We start from the raw sequence: 25,674 nt of genomic DNA on the forward strand, positions 1-25,674 counted from the left end.
ACATTACCCAGAATAACTTGAGGCTCACACTACTACGGTAGCTTTAGTAGCTCAAAATACACAACAGATTAGATTAGATAAGAACAGAAACACGACAGGAGAATTTACTGAGTAATTTTGCTGTTTCCACTAATTACTTGGACTGACCTGACGTTAGTTAATCCTCTCGCTCTCCAAAACAAATGCATGCGGTAATTGCCAGCTGCCGTCGGAATTTTACGACACCAGGCTGTGGGTGTCATACCGCTTCGACCAAAGGGGCGCTATAATCAACGAAAACGAAAAGTTCCGCACAGCTGCTTTAATTCACTGAGCTGACTGCCGGTGACTTTTAAAGTGGAACTTTTACTTGTAATGCAACTCAATGAATGAGTTTACAACATGAATCAATCAACACACCTTAAATTTCAATGTGACAACTTTGACCATTACTTCAGTTTTTATTGTCTCTCTTGGATGACATACACTTTTAGTAATGAGTGTATCTTCATGCGTTTAAAAATATATATTAATTTCGACCAGATTATGTGAACTGCATATATTCTAATCCTCACTCTGAGAAAAAAAAAGTAATTCCTGTGGGCTCCGGCAACACTAAACCCCTGAGCTTGCCTGAGAAGGACTAAATGCACAAACCTGCTACTTTTAAATATCCCATGGAGAGAGACTCTCACTACAGCCTGTTCTCTTATGTTCTGAAAATGTTGGCATGCAGCTTTGTTCTGTGGATGATAAACAAGGTGCAGACTGATAAAGGAAGAAATACAGTGAGGGCTGGGCAGTGAGTGACAACAACTCTGCCCAAATTTAAGGGTACTGTTTGCAGTGGAAACACCAGGGTCTATGTACCATGTCTGAAGGCTTACTTTTGGTTCCAAAGTTACCATACCGAAAGTGTTTGGTGGAAACGGGGCTTATGACACCCTAGGTACCCCTTTAGCATCAGTTTTGAGGGACGTTGAGGGACGATGTGTCAGTCTCTGCGTATAACATGTATTGTGTCTTTTCAAAATAAACTTCCATTTTCAAAGGGAAAGTTACAATTTCTGCTGATTAAATGCATACATCACATGACAAACACACATTATGTTGTTGTTAAAATAACTTGATTGATTTTGTTTTCACACGGGAAACAAACGGCGTTCACCTGGAGTTTGTTTGACACATCCACAGACTTGCAGACTTTTTTGCTTTTTAAACTATGGCAGTTACTTGAAGTGTCAAAAAAATCTACCTATCAGCAACTCTAATGTTTCCTTCTTAATATATCTCATTTGTTTAATCCATACAAAAAATTGTGTAATGAAATAATTATGGTTTTACTTGGGGTTATATACCAGACTATTTCTTGGTTGGAAGCAGTACATGAGTCTCTGTTGTTGTTGGGGAAGATTCTCAGTCATCCAGGTCATGGTAATTTGAAGTGCTATATCGTTACGCAACTGGATTTGAGTTTGAGCTCTTGAAGATGTTTAACCTCTCATCCAAGCGGCTCCTTCAACTCTTCTCTGCTGTTTGCCTCACAAACTTCACGGTGACACCAAGACTCTATTTTACATGTGCAGTATTTGTTTTTTGTATGGATATAACAAATTGGATAACAGATGTTAATCAGTGAGCTTTACAGGTGCTGGTATGCGGACTTTTGTATGTTTACACAGAGCCAGCTGTTTCCCCCTGTTTCCAGTCTTTGTGCTAAGCTAAGCCAACCATCTCCTGGTTCTCACTCAAGCTTCATACGTAATGGACAGATGTGAGAGAGGGATTAATCTTCCCGTAAGAAAGTGAATTTAAAAAGAAAAGAGGCATATTGCCCACAATGTCTAACTTTGTCTTCAAAAAGAATAGGAAACGTCGTCCGCTGGCCTGTCTGTCAGAAAAACAGGGCTTGTTTGTTGGTGTGTGTGTACGCAGACTGAAGAGGAAGAGCCTTCTGCAGTTTTTAGATCCCATCTCACAAAACCTCTGTTGACTTAAGGAAACCAAACATGATGCACACAACTTGAGACAGGAAATACTCCAGAAATAGTAAACTAACCCACCAGGTTGACATGAATCCTCATGAAGAATGACCACTTGACAAAACCTATTTTAGGTTGCCTCAGCTCCTTGAAAATCCCCCATCTGAATAATTCATTCTGCCATTTATGACTATGATTTATTGTACAAAAATACAACATGCACTGTAGAATCGGAAGATTTAGCCTAATCTTTAAAATGCAGATTGATGACGGATGAAAGGGAACACCTGAACAAATGAGTGGAGACCCATATTGAATGATTCCATATGGTGCTCGAGGCAGTAAATGGTTTGACAAGCATGAAAATGATCTTTTTATATGGCCTTCACAGTAAGCAAATCACCAGAGACACCGATGAAAGCAAACCTTTCACAATAACAAAGTGCGCATAGGTGGACATGTGTATGCTCAGCACACACATGCAACCATCAATGAACATACACCATGTAATAAGAAGTGAGTGGTTCAAATACTGTCACAATCAAAATCTCTCTTTGCACTTGACTGTTGACCAAATACACAACCAATATTTCTTTGTTTGTTGTTGGATTTAAACACTTAATTAAAAAAAGTAAAAGTGAATACTAGATTATTTGGCCAGTTCAGCAGAGAACCAAATATCACAATGATAAAAACATCCTGAAATATGACAAATGACCTGTTCTGTCATTTAGATCCAAGGACCTGCTGCAAATCTTCGTCCTTCCTTCTTCGTGTAAGCTCTAAGTTTTTAAAAAAGAAAATGATTTTCTATTCTTCTCTCTTATGTAAAGAGATGCCACACTTTACTGTATGCACAGAGATATAAATTGATTCATTATATTACAGCCACACATCCCTGCTTTCAGTTAATCTTGTATCTCCTGTTTCCTCAAAGTTTTTTTTTTATTGTTACAGAACTTGTGTGTTTCATTTTGAGTTTCATCCTGCATCATAACAAATACATGGCCAAAATAAAATAACCCTAATTAGAGAGAAACAGAACACATCCTTCTGATAATGAAGGCCGGACAGATGCATAATAAGAAACTCACGCTCGTCGTGATTCTTTTGTTTCAAGCTCTGATTTTTGTTTGTGAGCAGAATGACAGTAATACAGTCCTGCCACTGCCTGAAGAGAGGTTGGAGGACATCTGACTGTCACTCCCACAACATGGTGGAGGAGTGACAGCCACATGTCCCCCAACCTCTCCTGAAAAGAACGCTGCACATAAATACATTTTCGTTGTGTTTTATATGGACGTTACAGTTCATGCAGTGTATTAATGTGGGGATTGATAGTTAGTAGTATATAGTATACAAGTAATAATCAGCTGAAATGCACAACTGAATTAAAAATAGCACTTAGTGGCTTTGTTTGCTAATTTTAACTGTTAAAGCTACATTTTTCAGAAACATATTTTAGTGTACTGTTTAGCTGTAGAATGAGAAAGTGTGCTCCTGCTGGTGGGCAGTGCTTGGTTTTTGCTTGACTGTTTTCAAAATGGCAGCTGGGTCACTGTACAGTTCTTTTTGTACCTCTGCGCGTCTACATCCATCCCACTCTCATGAATGTATTATCTTAAGAAAGCCACGAGGGAATTTCCTCAAATTTGGCACAAATGTTCACTTGGATTCAAGAATGAAGATTTTAGTGGTCAAAAACCAAAGGAAAAGAAAAAGGTTACTGTGACCTGGTCTGACTCATTCCAGTGAGCATGATATCTCAAGAACACTATCAGGAAATACCTTCAGTTTTGGCACAAACATCCACTTGGACTCAGGGATGAACTTCTTTGTTGGCAAAAAGTGAAAAGTCACTGGGACTTTGCATCCATCTTATTCTTGTGAGTCCGCTAACTCAGTAAGACTTTGAGGGAATTTCTTCAAATTTGGCACAAATGTCCACTTTGACTGAAGATTAAACTGATTAGATCTTGGTGGTCAAAGGTCAAAGGTTACTGCAACCTAACAAAACATGTTTTTGGTCACAACTCAAGAATTCATACAGTAATTATGATAAAGTCTCACACAAATGTCCAATAGGAAATAATGCTGACATTTTATATCCAAAAGGTCAAAGGCCAACTTTACTGTCACATCATAATGTTCTGCAAAAACACTTTTCTGGCCATTATTCAATACCATAACTCAGGAACAGAAGGGGAGACTGAATTGGTGACACAAATCTTGGGTGCCCGTCACAGGTTTAGGGTTGTATAGATCTTCTGTGCTGCAGGGTTGAAGATGTTTGTGAAGCATCTACATTTAGAATTTGTAGCTTCTTTGCAGCAACATTCATATTTGAAGCATTGTCTACTGTCATGGCTACATATGAAAATACATGGATGTAAATTATAATTGCATCTTGACTGGTTGGCGGAGGTGTACGATAGCGAGGCGGTAATTCTAGTTTTTTCCTGCCAGTGTCTATCTTGCCTCCTCTCTTTTCCTCCTCCTTCCTTTGGCTTTTTACTTTTCTTCCTATCCTAACTCTTATTTTTCTCTCCTCCTCTCCCTCCCCACATCACACCCTGTCCCTGCTCTTCCCCCATCTCCTCTCTCCTCCCTCCTTCTTTCTAATTTCCATCCCTCCCTCCCTCTCTGATGAAAGAGGGAGTTTTGAAAGAGAGAGAGAGAGAGAGAATCAGAGGAGGAGGTTGAAGGGGAGGGGTGGGTCCCTATAAGAGCAGCTGCATTCAGCCTTCACATAGCCAGAAAAACCACACTGAGTCTGAGAGAGGGAAACGTATAAGCTGACCAACCTCAACCTGCACCCAAGGGACCCCTAAGGCACCCGCAATCTCACCCCAACACAGGTAAGAAGACCCTGCAGAGAAGGAAAAAGATAGAGGGGGGAAAGGAGTGGCTTGACCTCTGACCTTTGATACAGAATGTTTTGCTTTTTTGTCATAGAAGAGAAAACTGACACTTGTTACTTTTGTTAGTGGACTGACAGGCGGAAATTAAGGAAGACGAAATTTATTGTACAGAGGCCACACTCTCCAGGAAGAGGAAAGTGCCTCTAATGCTGGTAATGTAGCAGATCTTGAGAGCGCAATAGATGGCCACTATTCAAAAGTGAATTCCCTTTTAATTATTTCCAAATTCAGCTGAGACAATCGGACACTAAGAAGAAGAGGGGACATGTTTGTAAATTGTTTTCATCCCCGCAGTATTTGTCTCGATCGCTTGTCTATAACCCGTGACCCTCTGACCCTTGAGCACCGTACGGCTGAATGCTTGTAATGACGCTGATTAAAGAATTCAAGCTTTTCTTTTATTGACAGACAGAGTGGGTTAGGACAATGTCTCAGCTCAATGTAGTTAACCATGGTTGTTTTTTTCATGGCATCAATCCATCACCTCTAAAGGTGCAACCACAGACTATTACATCCCATAAACATTTCCCCAAGGTTAAGTACTATGTGTGTGAGTGGGTTAAAAGCAGCAGGGATGTGCACACTACGGAGGGCACGAGGTGTAGCCGCCCAGTAAGGACTACACACTGCAGTTTGTTTTGTCAAGAGGGAAAGGTCATTTATCGTTTGGCACGATTAGTCATTAATCTTTAGGGCCTGATTTACTGCCGAGCTCTGATGGGTTTCATGAATGAAAGGGGACTCTTCACAGAAAGCTGCTGCGTGATTGTGTTTACACTGTCGCTTAAGACACAGAGCAATGAAAGGTAATCTGGGAGAGTGCATGTTGATTAATCAGGGTCAGATTTTCATTACTCACTTCTTTAAAAGATTATCCTTAGGCTTTTGTCTTAAGGTAACTAAGTCAATATTTTAATATACTTTGTAGGCTATGCCCCCCTAAATGACTGAGTATAAAAATGACTTATCTGTAAAGGTTTTTAATTTGTAACAAACATGCACAGTTAGAGGGTATTAATATTAGAATAGTGCTGTAATGTGAAATGAAACCTACTTATAAATGCAATGGTGTGGGAATCGAGGGTTTCACTGACAATAAATACGAACACGTCTCAGGCTGGTTTTGTTGTTGACATTCACAACCTGTTCAAACTAGAAAAAAGGGATGCTCAGCACTTGAAGAGATGTTAAAGGTTAATGACAATAAACGGAGTAAATGGATTTAAACAAATTTTAACGATCACATAAAACAACTGACTGCATCTGGCCCGTAGCGAGAATGCAGACCACTTTGCTCTTTATCAGCCAAAACCAGCCTTATTTTTCCAAGGTTGGATTTATGGACTAATAAAAGGCTACATAAGACTGAATCAGGTCTTAAATTTAAAATATATCATATATAATATTATATATATATGAAATGACATCATTATAAAATGTGACTTGGTTCTATCTAATGACTTGGAGTTAAGATTATGCAAAATGTTGAGATGATAACTCAGTTTTTTTTTATCTGAATTTACCAGTATTGTCATTAGTAGCAGCAGCAGCAGCAGCAGCATTTCTATTTCCGTAGTCGGACTACCTACTAATATTATTTCCCTCATGCCTCAAGGCATTTATGTATAAAACTCATTATTTGGTGTATTTTTAAGCTGTCAGGAAACTGATATGAAGTTAATAAACTTTAGGTTTGGGTGTCACCTTATTTCACGTTGAATAATTAACATGGTGTGTTTGTTTAGCCTGGGGCTCACTTTCCATTTGACCTTGACAGAAACTCCATAAAAAAAGACACTGTTCAAAATTGGCTACTTTAAGTCAGCTATTATACAAAAGGCTCTTCGTTCCATTGATGATAATGGACATGAAAGTGCATGTAACAGGCTCTAATTGTCTGACAAGCTTCTTGCATATACTATATCAGATAGAAGCTGATGCAGATCTACAGATAGCGCTGGGGCTGGAACAAAGCTGTTTTGAACTAATTCCGAGAAAATTAGAAGCTGCTTTCTCATACCCTTAGAGCAAATACTCAGATTTGGGTGACTGTGGTGAAGTGTTTTTACTTTCTTTTAGCTTTGTATTATGTTCTAGCATTTCTGCATTGGCTGGATGAAACAAGGCAAGTAATGTCTTCAGTGAGGCTGTGCAGAAGGAACAGAACTCAGAGTAAATAAATGAACCCCAGTCTGAATGGATATAGTACATTAAAAGGAAGCCATAATTTCTGCTGAAATTAAAGGTGTTAAATGTAGCTGATTTTAGGTAAATACATGAGTATTCAGAGACAGAGATGTGTGACACACGAGCTGCTGGTGATGAACATTCTGTGTGCATTGTGTTCCTGTAGAGAGATGGCCAAACATAGAGGAGGCGATGATGACATATGGGGCTGAGAGAGGGATTCCAACACCTGCTGTACTAGAATTTTAAACATAAAATGTCTGAAATATCCAACACAGCTCATGTGAACCTTCTGGTGCAAGTCCCTCAAACGCAACGGGCAAGGTTGTCTTTCTATTTCACCAACTTGTGTTTTGAGGAAAGAGTGCCACTTTTGGACTTTAAATACCCCAAATGGCATCATTCTGTCTACCTACACACAAAACAGCCAAATGCATCAAGTGCAAACAGTTTGTGTAAATATGGTGAAAACTCATCTGTAAATTATTGTTACCTGGTGAATTAGCACTGCTGTACAGGAAGTTATACATTTAATGTGTTGAGCAACAATAATGGCAGTCTGTTTGAGGTAAACTGATTGTAAGAGCTGGTGGTGATTGTGCAGACAGTGAGACATATGCATATAGATGAAAGAAATTCCATTAGCAAAAATCCAAACTGAATTGACAAGACAAACCAAGAATGAACACAAATCCATAGATTATTTGGTGTTAAAGGAGCAGTATGGAGGATTTATTGGCATCTAGCGGTGAGGTTGTGGACGGCAACCAACTAAGAACCCCTTTTCTCACCCCACCCTTTTCAAGCATGTAGGAGACCATGGTGCAACCCCATTCCCACAGCCACGTATCTCATCTTCTAAGTATCAGTCAATTCATTGTTTTCCTCCACAACACTCATATAAACTTCAGGAAACCACTCAAGACACCATTCTCATAGGCAGATGGGGGAAATGAAGGGAGGATAAGGAGCGTTGGATCACAGTTCACTCTGCACCATACAGGTGTGTATAGCTCTAGCGGCTGCAGTGAACGGACTGTGAATGTGGAGTGGAGTTAATCCAAGGATACAATGTTCCTAACACAGCAGGGTGCCTGTCCATCCTTTTGTACTGGGAGGATTTCAGAGATCCTCCTTCATGTCTCTTTGCTGCCCCCAGCACGCTCCTCTTTCTCCTCGTCTGTTTCTATATCAAAGACCTGACCCTTGTCAGAAGCAGTTGCACTGATGGCAGAGTTATACATTTTCTTTTGTCGTCTTTGATTACATGAATGTTTAGCAGTACAGGAAAATGATCAGAACACAAAGGCCCTGTTCTTTCTCTGGGCTCCTTGGTTTGTTTTATTGTAATTTTGGTAATCTAATAATTGAGTCATTGAAGCTGAGATAATGCCAGTTATTTACATATTACATATCTGCTCTGCGTATTAAGACAGCTGGATATGTGTACTGCCAGTTGTATACAATCACACTAGCCTCCTATAATTCAGAGTCTGAGATATCAGGAATTTCTGACAGATATAAAATCCCTCGCTTGGTGAAAAGAACTATAGGTAGTGTCAACTAACCACAAAATGGCCGGAAGGCTGCAATCTCTGACGGTTACATCTAAATAGAATACAGTACATTAGGAAGAGTAATACAATTGATTCAGGCAAATAAAAATGAGCTTTAGTATCTGGTTTAACATGTTGAACTTTTCTAAATGTGCAAAAGTAGTTATTTCGGCTATTTAAGTGATGTGACTACAAGGCTAGCAGTGGGTGTTACTATCTTAATTAATGCGCAACAAAAGCAAGGTAAGAACAAAGAAAGAACAGAAAAGCTTTCCCATTTTGCTGATGTTATCTAAGTGCAGCAAGCAAATGTACAAGTGCGAAGGGCTGCACAACAACAGAATTTAACCAGGAAGAGAGAAAACCTCTTTTGGTGTGTGCGCTTGGTGAGCACAGTAGGTAGAGCTGTGGCTGCAGCAGCAACATGACTTACCCATCATACCTATGTGTCAGTCTGCTATCAGTCCCCTTGGCCCCTTGGTCCAGAAGCCTTAAAGCAAATGCAAAGTTAGCATATAGCTATTAAGTAATGAGTTAACAGACAGGCGGTTAAGGTTACTGTAAGGGCAATGGTATGGATTACTGCTGCATTTGGCCTCATTTTTATTCACTACAACACTGCATTGTAGCAGGGTTCAGATAACCGTCCCGTTGGTGGGTTTGTCTTGTACTCGTGGTTGGCAGGGTTTGTTTGGGCATGTCACGTACACTACAAAGAGAATGTGTCTGTAGCATTCTCTGGTGAGCAACTTCCATTTAAATAAACAAACGCCATCTTGGAGTCTGGTATTCTGTTCTTAAAATAAATCTTTGTTGAATGATGATGTGCTCAGTTTTTAGCCTACTCTTGACTACAGTGAAAGATACCAATGAAATCATGGTGTCATTTTTCAGAATTCCATAAAAAGTAGCAAAATAAATACTTTATGAGAAAAGGTAAAGCTAATAGAACAGGTAAAAATGTAACCCTGTTTTGGAGGTGTACAAACGTGTATAATTAGCAGAGACTGTGGTGCACACTACCAAGGTTTGCAAGGGCCAAGCTCAGCGAGCCAATCACACCTGAATAAAATGCAGCCATTTGTGTTGTTGTTAGTTGCATCCATGTCTGATAAGGTGCGTTGAACATGTTGATTCTACCAGTCACATCTCATTCCAAAGTTGTCAAATACTTCCACTTTGTCAGAGATTTTGGTGTCAGTCACCTTCGCCAAAAGCTGCCTTTTGCAGCCCCATTGTACACCTTTGGGTGGCATTAGTTGGTAACGCTGCCGGATGGAACCTTTTGTGGTGTTACGATTTACCACCAGTTGGCTGGATGGCACCTGTTGCTGTGGTATGATATGTGGCTGGATGATGTCAGGTTGAAAGACTGCCAGTAACGATGTAATATAAGGAGCAGAAAGGTCCACATAGGGCACTGGACTGTCACCTGGGAGGTCAGTGTGTGCTTCCCATATGGATGTAGAGCCAAACCATGGTGTTTTTTTCTAAACCTTACCATGTGACTTTATTGATATCCCGGTGTTGGTAGCGACATCCCGGAGCAGCAACAGCAGACGCAGAAGGATTCCTAGTATGTAATATGTAGAGGTGAAATGCCACTGACAAAGCGGCAACATGTGACGAATTAGGATGAGATACTTGACTCTACATATCCCAACAATATGTGTTTGCTAATAATCCAGCAATACAGAGGGATAGAAAAGGTGGGCTAGAAAAGCAAAAATATACAGGACATCACGTCATCTCAAAACAAAGAAAAAATCAATATGAAATGAGTTTAATGTGACCCCCGTCTAAATGTGAGTACACCTCCCAACCATTAATTGACCTTAAGTGACAAAGTGCATAAAGGAGGGAAATTGATTTAGCTTAGCGTGTCTGCCTGTAATGGCTTCAGTATGTAATCTACTGCCACATCACACACAGTCTGACTGACAGGGTACATTTCGTAAAAGCAGAAAAGGTTTCTTCTGGCTGGAGGTAATCAAAACGCCCACTCTTCAGACACATCACTGAGCTGACATGGCCTTTGACCAGGAGACAAGGAGCAGGATCATAGGAAATAATGTCTTTTGCCAGTGGCAGTGGAAGAGTAGCTGTACTATTACTGCCTTTTTTCTATGTTTTCTTACAATAAATCAGATCATCTCGATATAAAAAAAGGCAAATGTTGCTCCAGTTTAAGATAACAGGTAAAATAATCAGTGTGAAATGGTGTCATATTTTTCATAAAGTGGAATCTAGTTGATTCTGTGCAGCATTCAGTTTTTGACTCTGAACATCAGCGTCCATTGTGAACTTTTAGGCCAGTGGAACCGATCCACACACCCAACCTAAGCCTCAGGGGACAACAGCCAATATTACAGGAGATCCGGTGTAGCCAGCAGATATCCAGGCCAATTCCACCTCTTCTATGCACCAGTCATTTCAGCCAGAGACGATTTAGAAACTGAATGGTGAACTTCACAGTCATATCTTGTATCTGTGTCATGTGGGTACCACCAATGCCCTGCCCATTTAGCAGACTAGCAGCAGGTCCTGAGTCAATGCACTCCAATGGTAGAAGTGAACATGAGCACAGATTATGAGCGATTCTTTCACCCCATAGTCACACTGAAGTAAATACTGGACCCATTTTAACAAGCCCTAACCCCCTATAAACATTCTGACACTAAAATTGCATTTTACAGTCAGACCTGTCTCTGTCTCAGCAACACACTGTCCTAAGATCTAGCAACAACAGATACGATCTTATACTGACATCGGATATTAGGCTAGCAGATAAAAAAAAGAAGCAGCAAAATAGGTAGCAAACATTACATTTCTGCTGTATTGTAGTGTTGTATTGTGTTGAATGTGCTTTAATCCATCCACACAATGCTCACATTTCAAAATGAGATGGGTGGATGGAGGAGAGACGACCCCACTCATGTAGGAGACATTTCATACCATTGGCGCAGCTTGTAATGCATCATCATTTTGTTAAAGAGCATCTTTGTTATGGCTAAACTCTACAAACAGATATCTACATTTGAATGCAGATACATTTTGAAAAGAAAATATAAAGCTAAATCATCGTCAGACAATAGCCAGTGCGTTTAGAGATTGCATTATGGCCTATGTACTCTGCCTCTCCACATGGACTGTTTAACCTGCTGCTTGAACATGATTAGTCAGTACTAATTGAACTACAAATGGAAACCAGAACGAAAACCGATACCAAAATCTTGTCCCCTTGCTCACATATACTGCATATATATACGCAGATATCTGTTTATAGAGATTGTGTCATAGTAGTAGTAATTTTGTCAGGTTTTGTGTGTGAGTGAAAGACAAAGACTGAAAAAGTGTGTGTGGGATAGGGAGAGCATGAGTGGGTGGAAATGAAACTTTAAGAGAACAAAAAGTAATTAGAGGAAGAGAAAGGTAATGACAGATAAATCCGTTGGTAGATAATGTATATATATAGTGTCAGAGACCATTAAATGTATACTGGTAGATCAGATATTTTCAATCAATGTGATTGGTGTTATAGATCTACTGTCCTGAAATGTGTCACATCAATGACCACTCCGTCATGTTGCCAGATAGCCATCAATATTAAAACAAAGAGCACAATGTATTTTGAGTGGGCCTGAGACAAGCTGCCAATCAAAGTGACTTTTCTGACAGTTAAACTAGACGACCATGTGGCTCCAGGCAGAAGACTAAATAACATTTAATTACCTGTCAAACTGACTCATCAACCAACAAAGCCATCAACATGAATGTGCTCTAATTATTCAATATTTAATTTGTTTTCATTAATTTGCTGGCTCGCTCTCCTTAAAGGCTTGGAAGTGATTGTTCTTCAGTTTAATTTAAAGCTTTAAAGCAGATTTAAAGCTGCAGTTTATTAGGCCAGTATGCAGTTGTGCAAAATAATCTTTGGTGTTAGTACTTCAGAAAAGCTTTGAATCATTAACATATCAGTTACTGTTTCATCACTCTAACTATCAGACGCATACAGGCTTTTTATATATGAAAAGTCAATAAAGGAACATTTCATTTGCATATTGATATAGACCGGGTTTGAACTAGCACATTAAACTTTTAGATTTAACTTGAGTCATGAAGGACCCAAACTTATAATGAGATGCAAACACCATACCACAGAATGTAAATTAGGTAATAAAAAGGAAACAATTTCTGATTTTCATGCTGTACTTGCACAGACATGTGACTACAGTGTGTCCAAATGTCAGGATCGACATTATATAGAAAGCACCATCAAACACCCACTGACGCAAATTTGACAGTATTATGGTTATTACATTTTAAATAACTTAATAATCTGCAGTTCGGCTTTTAAAAATAAATGTGAACTGCAAGACGGATGCACCCTGCTCCTCCGTTCAACCATGCGTAAATAATCCGGCTTTAAGTCTGTCTTCGGGCTGAGAGTAATTTATTTTGTACTTCCTGTGCTCGTTTAGAAAATGGCAATAACGGAGGAAAATGGTGGGAAAAAGGTGCAAACAGTTGATAACACAGCGTTGAGACGGTTTTAGAATTTTGTACTTAGGAGTGAATTGTGAGTTGTCTGATGACGGGACTATGAATCAGACCGCAACAAACGTTTCTGTAACTTTAACAGTACTTATTTATGGTTGACTACACATATTTTTAATCAACAACTAAAAGATATTCATGAGGTTCAGTACTTTTCCTATCCAACCAGGTAATGCTTGTTGAACTTAGATACAGTTACACATATACAGGAGATGCTTCCCAGGAGATAGACTACAGAACTTGTGCTGGTGTTCGCACTCAGTAAAGCGTCATTTCTCTGATTATTTATCTGATCACTTATCTTTATCTGTTTTACAAAGCATGGATGAAACCACATACTATAGCTGATCTATTGGTAACCTTGAATTTAAACTTGGATTAGATGTTTCTCAGGTAGCAAAACAGATCAAATTGCACAAAATCAGCTCATTTAGTGGCATGGTAACAGGTTGAACCTGGATGAGAGATACTGTATGGACAGGAATTTCTCTCATCTGAAAGATGGTCTTTATATCATCCACTGGACTGTAAGAACTCCATCAGCAGCGCGTCAGCACAGCACCAGACAGTAATGACTTAATTAACTGGTTTATTTAGTGGTTAATCAGTTAATTAAAAACAGAGTAATTGGGTTTTAAGGGCTCTCGAGAGAACCTGGCAGACGTCAGTAGAAGACGAAAAAAATAAAATAAAATCAGTCGTTTTGAAGTCCAATTCAATTTTACAGAGCAGCTACTTTAAAGACAAGAGGAAAAAAAAACAGATCACAGTCAATGCAGTGCCTACCTGTGTGTCAGTGTCAAATCTATCTGTAATATCCTGAGTGAAGCTTGAGTGACTGCAGCCAGGCTGTATGCATTCTGTGTTTGTATGTAGGGAGAAAATCAGAGATGAACTGTCATCAGCAGGAAACAAAACGTTTGGAACTGCCAGTACTTAGCCTGGCCACAATAGTTCCCTGCAGTTGCGCTCAAATAGGATTTATACTGCTCCTTAAACCTCAAATGACAGCTGCCAAAACCTATTCTGTGATTCATGTTTATTCATGTTTTACCAAGTTAAGATTATTAGGAAGGAATTCATCCTCACAGGGGAGGGGAATTGTCCTGTCCTGTCTGAACCCTTGCAGTAAGCATGTAAACATTTAACATGGCACAAAACTTAGTTATAGCTTTAGCTCCTGCTGCTTTTAGCTATGCTCGCACTGTGGCTCTGGAGATGGGAATGTTGCTCTGTTGATCAGTCTCCATCATTTTGATACAGACTGAAATATCTAAAACTACTGAATGAGTTGCTAACCACAGACACTCATGGTTCCCAGGAGATAAAGCCTAATGACAGTGGTGATCTCTGAGGATTCCTTTAGTACCACAATGAAGTTGACATTTGTTGTTTTCATTGAAATGTTTCAACAAATAATGGATGGACTTAACTTTTTATGTATCACCATCACTACAGAATGAATTTCTCCAATACGTTGATTCATTCCCATCAGCCTCAGCTGTAGGCTACTTTGTGTTTTAATAAGCAAATATTAGCATGCTAACATGCTAAACTAAGATGGAGATCATGGTAAACATTAAAGGGTTACTTTACCTCTTAAATGACCATCAATTACTCACCTATGTTAAGTTGAATTTGTGGAAAAAAATCTTCCCCATGCCTCTGGTGAACGAAGAATCCAAAAACAGAAAATTCTTGATGACTTGAAGTCATAGGCGACCACGTTTAACAACAGCAAAACTATATAAAAAAAATTGGTTTACAAACTCTCACTCAACTTTGGCAGTATAATCCAAGTTTTACTTATCCAGTCACACGCTCAGTACTTTCCAAATAAACAGTTGTTTCTGACGGAGAACTTAACTGAAGGTGAAACTTGAAACTTGGCTCAGTTTACAAACACAGTAATTTTACCTCACTGAACACAGTAGCTGCTGCACTACTACTGCCTTGTTCATTGGACTCTTTTAATGTGGGACGATTTTTGGTGAGCGGGGCTTAGCTGGAGGCAAAACAATTCTCCACAGACATTAGCTAGTGCAAGCTAGCAAGCTCTGTTGGCTTGTTTTAGACAATGGAGGAAGATGATGTGAGTGGTGCATTCAGAAATACTCATTCCTTGTGCCGCAGCGTACTCTGGCACAAACTTGACCGTTGGTAAATTTGGAGAATGTGCCATTTGGTTATTGAGAGCACCACACTCAGAGTAGCAGAGCGCACTCTGGGCACTCTGTCTGTGGAGATGGAGCAGCAGAGTGCCGAGCGGAGTGAGTGTGTGATTAGCTTAACCGTTTGCTAATTTATATAGAAATATAAAGCTCTGTTTCTTCAACCTACGGGGCTCTCATTGTAGTGAAGAGCATCAGTCTGAATTTACAAACGCACCATGTTAGGTCACTCACTCTCCGGGATCGCAAGTCTTCATTGAATAAGTAAACATGGACCAGCGGGACCAGACTGGTCAACCTGTATGCTCTCAGTGGATGAATGATTGACAGGAAGGTTTGTGGCTGATTAATATGCCAATCTTACAAAGGAAGATGACACTTGAACAGTTTTGTCCAGTTTGTTGCACTAAATAGTTAGTGTCACGGAGAAATACAAAATTCCTCTTAAAACCTTCCCAGTTTCTGATAAGGTGGACAAGTATCACTCAATACACATAACGTTATTCATCCAGTCAACAGTGAATAGTTTTCCCCTGAACTAATATGCAAGATTTTTGATGTATGCCTGCATCCAGTCCTTTCGTCTTACTGCATTTAGCCATAGTTGTCTTTGTTTTCGTTTGTTTGCGATAAAATTTGAGTTTTGAGCCATGACTCCTTCTATTCTGGCTCACATTAACCCAACAAGATGACATTTTAAGATTTCTATATAGCCTACAGTCCTGTGGTGCAAGTTGTGTTTTGCCTCCAGCTGATAAAATGACATCATTGTGACGTCAACCCTACAAGGGTGTATACTTTGTTTGCATTATTATGTGACTTTGCTGAATCTGAACTGACTTTAAAGTTCAAGTCACACAATAACACAATCTACTGATTGAGGCAGTGATAGACCAGCAACCCCTGTGTTCAGCAAGGTAAAAGACTGTTTTTGTCAATAGAGTCTGGCTTTAAAAATAGCAGAGATAAGGTTTCTCTTTTAGTTCAATTACCTGTTGGAAAGGATTGTGTGGGACACACTGAGCATACGACTCAATAAATGAGACTTGGATTGTACTGCACGAGTTGTGTGAGATTTTTTGGAAATTGATATTTTGATCTAGTTTTGCCATTGTTAAATGTGGTCGCCTATGACCTCAATTCATCAAGACTTTTCTCCTGTTGAGGCATGGGAGAAAAACGTTTTTTTCACCAATTTAACTTAAAGCCCTTACAAGGAACTTTCATTTTGAGTTGATTTTGGCGACCCTGTGGACAAAAGCGGTGGTGTTTTGCTGGAATGGAGCCTACATTTCCCATGGGCTCTAGCGCGTATTGTCGTAAAGACGCTTACCTGGCTCGCGCATGTTTGTTTTGGGGATGAATGAAACAACAAGACGGGAAAACTTTGCCCCCGCTCCTATCGGGGATCCCAGCTCACCTCTGCCGCGCCCCAGCTCCACCTCTCCGGCGTAAGCGCCACTGCCGCCGGGGTAAACGCAGCGGTCGGCTGGTAAGGCTGAAGGCCTGTTTGGCGAGCACTTCCACGGCTTCTTGGACTGAGTATGGAGCGGTGCCTCGCCTCTTTATTTCTCGGCACTCGCTGGACCCTGTCGACGCCTGGCTGGTACCTGTCGTCGGCCCGGATGAGGTGTTCCAGCCCCGCGGCCCCTGCTCTCCTCGTCCCCGCTGGCGCGGGGTGAATCTGTGCAACCTGCGGCCTCTGTGTGTGGCTCCCCGGACAGCTAACGCCGTGGACCCGCCGGCTCCTGCCAGGATTGGGCTGGTAAATGCTAGATCGCTAGCGAACAAAACGTTTATCCTGAAGGATTTCCTGACTTCCCGAGGATTGGATTTTCTCTGTGTGACTGAGACGTGGCTGACTGTTGGTGAGTCCAGTGCTTTCACAGAACTTTTACCAGATGATTGCTGCTATTTTAACTCCCCGTGGACGTCGGGTCGAGGAGGAGGAATAGCGATTATTTATAAGAGTCACTAAATGTAAGCAGCTAGGTAAGATGATGTGTGCCATCTGAGTGCCGTAAATCGCTTCGTCCTGGAAGTGACCTGGGGCGGACCCGGACACAGTTTCCTAAAGGTATGGATATACACTATATAGAAATAGCTTATCTTCACACCGATGGTCTCATTTGCTGTTGTAGGTCACGCACAGACATCAGCAGGAATGAGAGACTTTTGCATATCCAGTTAAAAGTTCCTTGTGGCGGCTTTAACATCTGGTAAGTAATTGATATACAAATGGTCATTTGCGGTATGCCAAACCTGTTGAATACAGCCTCACAGAGCTATTAGTGTGCCGTTAGACTTTAAGTCTAGAATATTATGGTTTGATAGTATGGGGGTAAGTGTATATTCCATTTTCATTGTCTTCACTTACTCTAAATCAAGGCCGTGTGTATGCGTCCTGTGGCGACCCCTCAGTAGATACCAGAGATGTGGAGTCTCCTTCATGCATTATCCTTAATGATGGCAGTTCATTTTTGGAAGCCAAGTCAGCACGAAGTCAGTGACAGGAGGTTGGAGAATGGGATGCATTTTGGCCAAATGAATACACCCAAGCTGTTTGTCTAAATCCACTGCCATCTGCCAATACCGCCCGCCCTTAGCTGTCCTCCAATATCCCTGCCTAAAATGGCTGCGCTGCTCTTTTGTCCTTCACTGACAAACCCATCTTCTTTCCTATCACACTAAAAACGCACTCGACACACACTTTTATTGTTTGCAGACTAGGACACTGATTAATTTTGATTAATTTTGCAGAGCTGCCATTTAATGGTTAGTTAGAGATTGGAACGAGCCGTGGTGCAATTACACCTTTATCAGTTTTTAATTACTCCGAATAAATTCCAAATTTCTTAGACATTATAAAGTGGGGTTTGATTGAAGAGAAATTAGTTTTACTTTCAGCCACGTCAGTTTAATAGATAATGATAACAACCTACAATTGAAAGAGCAGTGTGGTAATGTGTGTGTGTGAATTTGTATTTCAGTTTGTCTATCAGTCACTGTGTAGTGGGCATACATAGTGGGCACATGCATGTATTTGTATGAATGTGTGTTTGGGTGCTGCACAGCCTAAATTTGTGTGTCTGAATGTTTTGTGCATGTGAGTGTGTGTGTTTGTCTGCAACAAACAATGACTCAGTTTGTTGCCAAAGGCATTAATTGAGGCATCAATTAAAGGAGTTAACGAGTTTGTTTAATGAGATGAAAACTCTGGTTGTGTTTCTGACGTCAGACTCACCAGACTGGGCTGTTTCTACCAGAATAAGGTCAAACTATTTTCTTTTGCTTTTTTTCAGCTGTTTAATCTTTGTTTGTCAAATTTTATATCTGCTGTGTCTTCTGTGTGTCCCCTAGTCTCACTCCATGTCCCCTATGATACTTTTACTGTCCTCTGTGTCCCTCCTCTTCCCATTGCAGTGTCAGAGGCAACAAAATTTAAAAAAAAAATACTCCAAGATTTAGGAAATGTTCTTGCTTTATTTGTTACCTTGAGTAAGATGAAAAGATTGATATCTATAGACCTTTTCCATGACAGACATTTTCACTTGTCATAGCAGGAAAATCCAAATTTCATCAAGTAATCCAGCTGTAGCCATAACAGTGATCTACATCACACAATACCAGGACCCAGACAGTAGCTCATATAAATACAGTGCAGTCATTTCTAATGTTAACAGTTACACATGTGCCTTTCCTGCTATGACTAAGTATAGAACGAGTTAACTTAGCACAAACACATAAGCACAGGGAAGCCGCCAGTCTTGTTAGCTTTGATGTACTGTATGTTTAAGGGAGCAGTGTGTAACATTTAGGGGGATTTTAGTGGCATCTAGTGGTGAGGATTGCAGATTGCAACCAGCTGAAACATCACCAGGCTAGAATTCCATCAGTGTTCATTGTTCAGGAGGTTTTTACCCGGAGCTGAATTATCCGCGGAGGTCACTTTCTCTGCAAAACAAATGGACCTGGTGCTTTAAACCACTATAAACACTGAATAAAGTAGCTTCACGTTACAAATCAGTGTTTCTCCTATGCTGTTCGGCATGTGCAGACAAGCAGCTAGCCCAGCACCTGCTAATGTGTACTTACCTAGGAGGTTTTTACCATGAGTTGAATTATCTGCAGAGGTCCCATTCTCTTCACAACAAATGGACCTGGTAATTTAAATTGGTAAACACACTGAATAAAGCAGTTACACATAAAAAAAAGAAGTGTTTTTCCAACTTTCATGTCGCGGAGGGGCTGCTAACTAGGGCGAGGACTTCCCTATGTAGATATAAACAGCTCATTCTAAGGTAACAAAAACAAAACGACTCCTATTTTCAGGCAGTTATACACTAAAGAAAACATACTTACTACAATATATTCCATTTCTGCCAATATATCCCCCTAAATCCTACACACTGACTGGACCTTTAACACATGACCAGCCTCATTCTGGAGCTTAACGAGCAGCTGATTACTGACCAACATCAGCTGTGCTCAGTGATAACATGTAGCATCTAAGAGGTTAGCCTTTGCACACTTTTGGACCTTTAGAACAACATCACTAAGGTGATTCTTTGATTGTTTGGTTGCAAGTATGCTGGCTAAGAAGATACAACATGTAAATGAAACACTTTCAAAGCTGTTGAGAGGCATGAAAGCTGCTTCCATTCTTGGTCTTAAGCTAGCTTTAAACGTATCCTTGGCTAATGCTACTTTGACTCTCCAATCAATACTCTGTCACTACTTTTATTTCTTAAAAGACAAAGGTTTGACTATTATTATTATTATTATTATTATTAATTTATATATAATATTAGATATTATCAGTAGTAATAATGTTTTTCTCTCTCCCTCATTTTTTTTTCTTTTTTTACAAGGTTATATTGTGATGTTATCTTATTGTACTATGTGTTATGTGTATTATTTGCCTGTATTAAATACATTTAAAAAATACAAACCATAATGCACTATGATCATATTTATGAATAGAACACTTTTCATTTCCTCTCTATAATTCTACCTTTGCTTGATCAAACTTAGACACCCTCTCAATTAAGACAATATATGTTATAATAACCTGCATCACTGTTGGAAACCTTGTAATAGCAGTGCTTAGTAAAACTTGAGACAACCCAGTCAGACACCACTGCATTGCAGAGAAGAAAGAGAAACCGTTTGATAAGTGAAGTATTAAATTGTTGGACTGAACATGTGTATTTGCTTTGTCCTGTGTTGTGCAGCAGACGGTGGGACCATGAAGACTTTGGTGGCTCTGCTGCTGCTCTGTCTGTGTGATCCTGGACAGAGTGACTGTCAGGCAGACTGCCTGTCCTGCAGCAACATCCTGCCCAAACAGCTCAGTTTCAACACTATGGTGAGTACTCCACACACACACACACACACACACACACACACACACACACACACACACACACACACTGCAGATTGCAAGAGTAGAGTTTCCACTCGAAAGGGTGGTCCTAAGTCCATTGTGTCCGGTGGTGTTAAAAACTGAAATAAGATAAAGACAAATCTTGCTCTGAAATATTAGTTAGCGAATCTTCTATCCAGATAAAACCTCATAGCACTCTCACACATATACAAACTCACACACACAAAATGTCTCCACTGGGCTCTTTTAAATTGGTGATTAAAAAAAAGTGGAAACCCCTCGCCCACCTTCCTGTATTCATCCCCTCTTCCCATCCTGACTCAACAAATTACCCTTTTGGCATTTGAGTTTTAATTTGTTGTGGCTAATTCATTCCTGGGGATAGATGTGTGTTTCTCCTCTCAGAGCTTATGCCTGGTGGTTGTTTCTTTCTGGATAATGACATGTCTGCATCTCAGACATTTTGGCAGCTAGCACACAGGGGAGACTCAAGTGCACATGTCTTAAAACATACAACTTTGAAAGCAGCGTTGTTAGTGTTAGGTGATTGAAAAGGACCTCCTACCGATGGCATTTATTTTCTTGTTAGACCGAGACAATTCTTGCCACAAGCCTGACTCCCCACACCACCCCTCACCCCTGTTGTTGTTTTTTTCTAAGAATCCCTGTTTTCTTCTGCTTATTGTAATTGTCTCCTCTCCTTTATCGTCCTCAATCATTTCTGGCTGAAAGGCATTTTACTTGTAAATCAATGAGAGATCACAGCTCCCATGATTAGTATGCTTTATGGAAATGGTAAATGATGCAAAGCACTGTGGTCACTGTGGTCCTAAAATCCTTAGTCTTATTCTGACAGATACATTTCCTCAGATAGCACACACACACACACACACACACACACAGACACACACACCACCAACAACAACAACAACACACACAACATCACACACCTATTGAACCACTGAAGATGAAGATAGAACGAAATCCAATCAATTTTCTTCTGTCACATTGAATTTTGTATTGTCCGAGTTAAGAATGAGTAGAGGACTTCCAATCAAAACAAATCTAGCACATCAAATCCTTTGAGTAATACACAATCTAGATCTCCCTCATGACAGACATATTTGAAACATGTGTAATTAATAACACTAATAAATGACAGCAGTTCATCAGGACCAGGTCTTGGCTACCGTGCTTTAATTAATTAATTTTATTGTTGTTTAGTCCTAGTTCTAGTCATCTGCAGCATCTTTTTTTTCAAGAAAATATTCAGGCAATGATTGAAAAAAAAAAGAAAAAAAAAGAACAATGATTATTTCAGTGCGTTGAAACTTATTTCCATTTAAATGAGACCATTCATGTACATTCACTAAAAATGAAACAAGAACAGCTTTCTGTTTACTTTGGGTATGCTTTGGATGTGTGTTTATTTGAATTCAGGTGAATTTTAAAGGAATGGTAAGAGGTTTTAAGAATTTTGCATTTTTATTTATACGCCCAGTGATGAGCTTTAGGGGTTTGTTCCAAAGGGTCAGTTCACCCTAGTCACACAACATACTTGTAAATGTCTCGCCCCATGCTTATGCTCCGCAGGTATAATGTTCACGACCTTATTTTTGCGTGTTAGCATGCTAACATTTGCTAATTTGCATTGAGCATGAAGTACATCTGAGGCTGATGTAATTAGTTTTGCAGGTATTTCCTCATAATTAAAAGTATTGAACAAAAGAAATGTTCACCCCATTGTGGCACTATATGAAAGGTTAAGCGACCACCCAAGCAATAATTCATCCCGAAGGGGAACATGAATGTGTGTGAAATAAAATCATGGGAGACCAGCCAATAGTTGTTGCATTCTGATCAGTGCAGTGGACTGACCAACTAAATGCCTGACAGACCTACACTGTCATTCCAAGAGTCAGGCTGAAAACTGTTCATTTTATGATATAAACTGACTTCAGAAAGAAATTTCATATTATCTCGTCTTTGTCCCTGTAAGGTGTGTCTCACTGAGTGTGAAGCCAACATCTCCCCAGCCTTCTCCTGGGACTTCTGTTGTAAGGTGCTGTCCTCGCCAATTTCCTTCCTTACCGGTACTCTGCGGAAAAGATCTCAGGAGGAGGTGGAGGCCCTGTTTCCTGAAGAGGAAGCGCAGGTAGAGGGAGGTCTGTTGCTGCCCTTTGCATTGCAAAGGTACGATCACTTGACCCGGGCACTTGGGGTGGATCAAAGGGATCTAGGTGGCAAAGCCAACCAGCTGAACACTGCCTACAATTCCCAGAATGCCCTGTCTCTTGAGGATGAGTATGAGGAGGAGGCAGGGCAGGACGAAGGGGCTGCTGACGCAGCAGCAAGAGGACAGAGCGACGCAGGGCTGAGTGTCTCCAAAAGGTTCGGCGGCTTCGTCAAAGGGAGGCACGGCTACAGGAAGCTGATGTCTCCAGGAAGATCGTACCAGAAGAGGTATGGTGGCTTTATCGGAATTCGGAAGTCAGCCCGCAAGTGGAACAGCCAAAAACGTTTCAGCGAGTTCCTGAAGCAGTACCTGGGGATGAGTGCTAAGGCCACTGAGTTCAACAGCGTGTCAGAAGACCTCACCCAACAGAATGAAGTCTAACAGAGTGCACCTTTATGCCACTGACATAAAACTATTTCCTGATGTATTTTCACTGATCTTGTTTTGTATTTCACCAACATGTCAAACTTTCTCTGGTGTCACCAAAGTTGACCTATTGAATTGAAGTAATTTACCACAAAGTGAAAAGTAAGCCCATGATCTAAGTCTGCCACTGAAGTCCTCTTTGTCTCACGATATTAGAATTTGCTGTTTCTGTTTTCCTTTTAATTATGATGCAAACAATTTGCCTTTAAATATCAGACCTTTTTTTTAAATACATTTTTTTAAGCAGCTTAACCCTCCAGTAGAAGTTTTTCCACTCAGTTGCCAGAAAAAATATGGCCATTGTACATTTTTGCAAACCACAGATATGTTACATTTGTACATTATTATGTAGGGGATATGTTGAAACTTAACGTTGTGGTTAACATGTGGTTAGGTTTAGGCACAAGAACCACTTGATTATGATTTGGAAAATATCATGTTTTGACTTAAAATACCTGCCATTGGTAGCACGATCCTGCCTATAAAAATGCAGTGATGCCTCTTTAAAAAACAATCACTTTTCATGGCACTATCACTGCTGATAAACAGCAATGGGTCCCTAAAACACAACCAGTTCTGTTGTTTGTTGGTCTCGAACAGTGGTCTGCAGTAGTCTGCAGGTCTCTCTCCTAAGTACCATGGTATCCACCACCACCTCCACCTCCACTGACAATGACATTTTTGAAACGTTGATATGATATGTATAAAACATGCAAATGTAACTTATTTGTGGTTTGCAGAAACGTAAAATGTCAACAATTTACTCTGGTGACTGGGCGGATTTTTAGGCCCCCATCAAAACAGCTGAGCTGAGCTGTGAGACTATATCATCCCTGGCATCTTCCAGGCCTTCTGTCCAGCTCTGGGCACCCTGAGTCATTCAGGCCTCCCATTTGGTACCAGTTGATGGATCATTTGATTAGCTGCCCGAGCCCTTATCCTCATGAGCTTTGAAGAAAGCCCTCACTATGAAAATTTCTTCCAGCCTTGATATGCAGTAAAATATAGGCTTCATTTTACTATTTACTATAAACTGCTAAATTAACATTTGCTTTTCTGATTCCCTTTATCATACAGTATATTTGACCAATTAATTACTCTGCTGGGTCATCTGCAAAAAGTTCTTAATCTTTTTACATGGAGGCCTCTGGCTTTAGGGGGTCATTACTGTTGAAGGTGTGTAAGAAGTCTAACAGGGCCACTCTTTTTGTTATACTGCCATCTTGTGGCAAGATGCATAACTCAGTCTCTCTTACAGGACAATACCAGTGTTATTTTCATGTTTTGGCATTATGGTTAGGGTACTGTCAGCAGTGATGTAAACTATATTGTATGTGATTTGTGGTAAATAAATGAAAACATGCAAAAACACAGCTAAAAGTCAATGATTTATCACTGTGCCAAAACACACCTGAGACAGGGCTACTGATACAGGTTTAATAAAAAGATCTCTTCTTCAATCTGGTGAAATGGTGACATGAAAGACAACAGAGCACTCAGTATTCATGCATATATGCTCCTGATCTGTCGGCCAAACTGATGTTATGTGCAAGTGAGCATCATCTCTGACTGGCTCCTGTGTCAAGAGGCCAGGTTCCTGTATGTACAAACAATTTTTTCTTTCTTCAAACTGTAATGGTGTGAAATGTTGCCCACTATGAGAACTTGTAAATAGCTGACTTTAAACATGTCAATAAAAATAGTTTACTATTTCCTTCGTGGCTTGTTATGCAGAAACTGATTCTGTGTCTTGAGGTGTTTTGTTCTTAGTATTGGGTTACATTAATCTCTTTACTTCTTTTAGTTACTTTTAGATTTTTTGAGAGTACTATACTTTTGTAGATGTGTTGTAAGCCATTGATAAGAACAGCGTTAAGGCTGCCAAGTTGTGTAATACTCCTTTGGCTGATGTTTAAAATGTTTATATTTTATTTCATTGATCCCATTTTTTCTTCATCTAAAGAGTAATTGGTTCCTCTGCAGACAGAGGAACATGGACTCCAAGATACCTTAAAATAATCCCTAAGTACAGAAAATGTTCATTCTACTGTTGGAAATACAGATTAGGTAAAGTCCCACCAATATTAACAACAAAGACAAACAACAGAGACCCTTCATGGTAAACATGTATAATACTTTCTAAAGAGCAGGGTGAGTGGAGGCTGGAGGAGCAGGCTCTTCGGGTATCTGACTGAAATGTTGAAATGCTAATGTTAAAGAATTTGATTTTTAACCATGCTGGCAGCACAGCTCTAGGGATGGCATTGTTGATT

The 25,674-nt window shown here is 40.1% G+C and overlaps 1 protein-coding gene across 2 annotated transcripts; it reads left to right on the forward strand.

The window, feature by feature from the left end:
- The first annotated feature begins 4,681 nt into the window (after positions 1–4,681).
- Positions 4,682–25,343, forward strand: pnoca (prepronociceptin a). Of its 2 annotated transcripts, none has more exons than XM_050045079.1 (3): positions 4,682–4,819; positions 20,588–20,721; positions 22,739–25,341. In XM_050045079.1, the coding sequence occupies exons 2-3, from the start codon at positions 20,602–20,604 to the stop codon at positions 23,354–23,356; spliced, it is 738 nt and encodes a 245-aa protein (XP_049901036.1). In that variant the 5' UTR covers positions 4,682–4,819; positions 20,588–20,601; the 3' UTR covers positions 23,357–25,341. The 2 variants fall into 2 exon arrangements, with proteins under 2 accessions (XP_049901036.1, XP_049901044.1); XM_050045087.1 differs by having other exon boundaries at positions 4,694–4,819; positions 20,591–20,721; positions 22,739–25,343.
- The last annotated feature ends 331 nt before the right edge of the window (positions 25,344–25,674 follow it).

Source organism: Epinephelus moara, chromosome 1 (genome assembly GCF_006386435.1).
Source record: "Epinephelus moara isolate mb chromosome 1, YSFRI_EMoa_1.0, whole genome shotgun sequence".
In the NCBI taxonomy this organism is placed as follows: Eukaryota; Metazoa; Chordata; class Actinopteri; order Perciformes; family Serranidae; genus Epinephelus; species Epinephelus moara.

Coding starts and splice junctions, on each gene's coding strand:
- pnoca (XM_050045079.1), top strand. CDS start 20,602: ATGAAGACTTTGGTGGCTCTGCTGCTGCTCTGTCTGTGTGATCCTGGA. Junction 20,722..22,738: donor AGCTCAGTTTCAACACTATG/GTGAGTACTCCA, acceptor TGTCCCTGTAAG/GTGTGTCTCACTGAGTGTGA.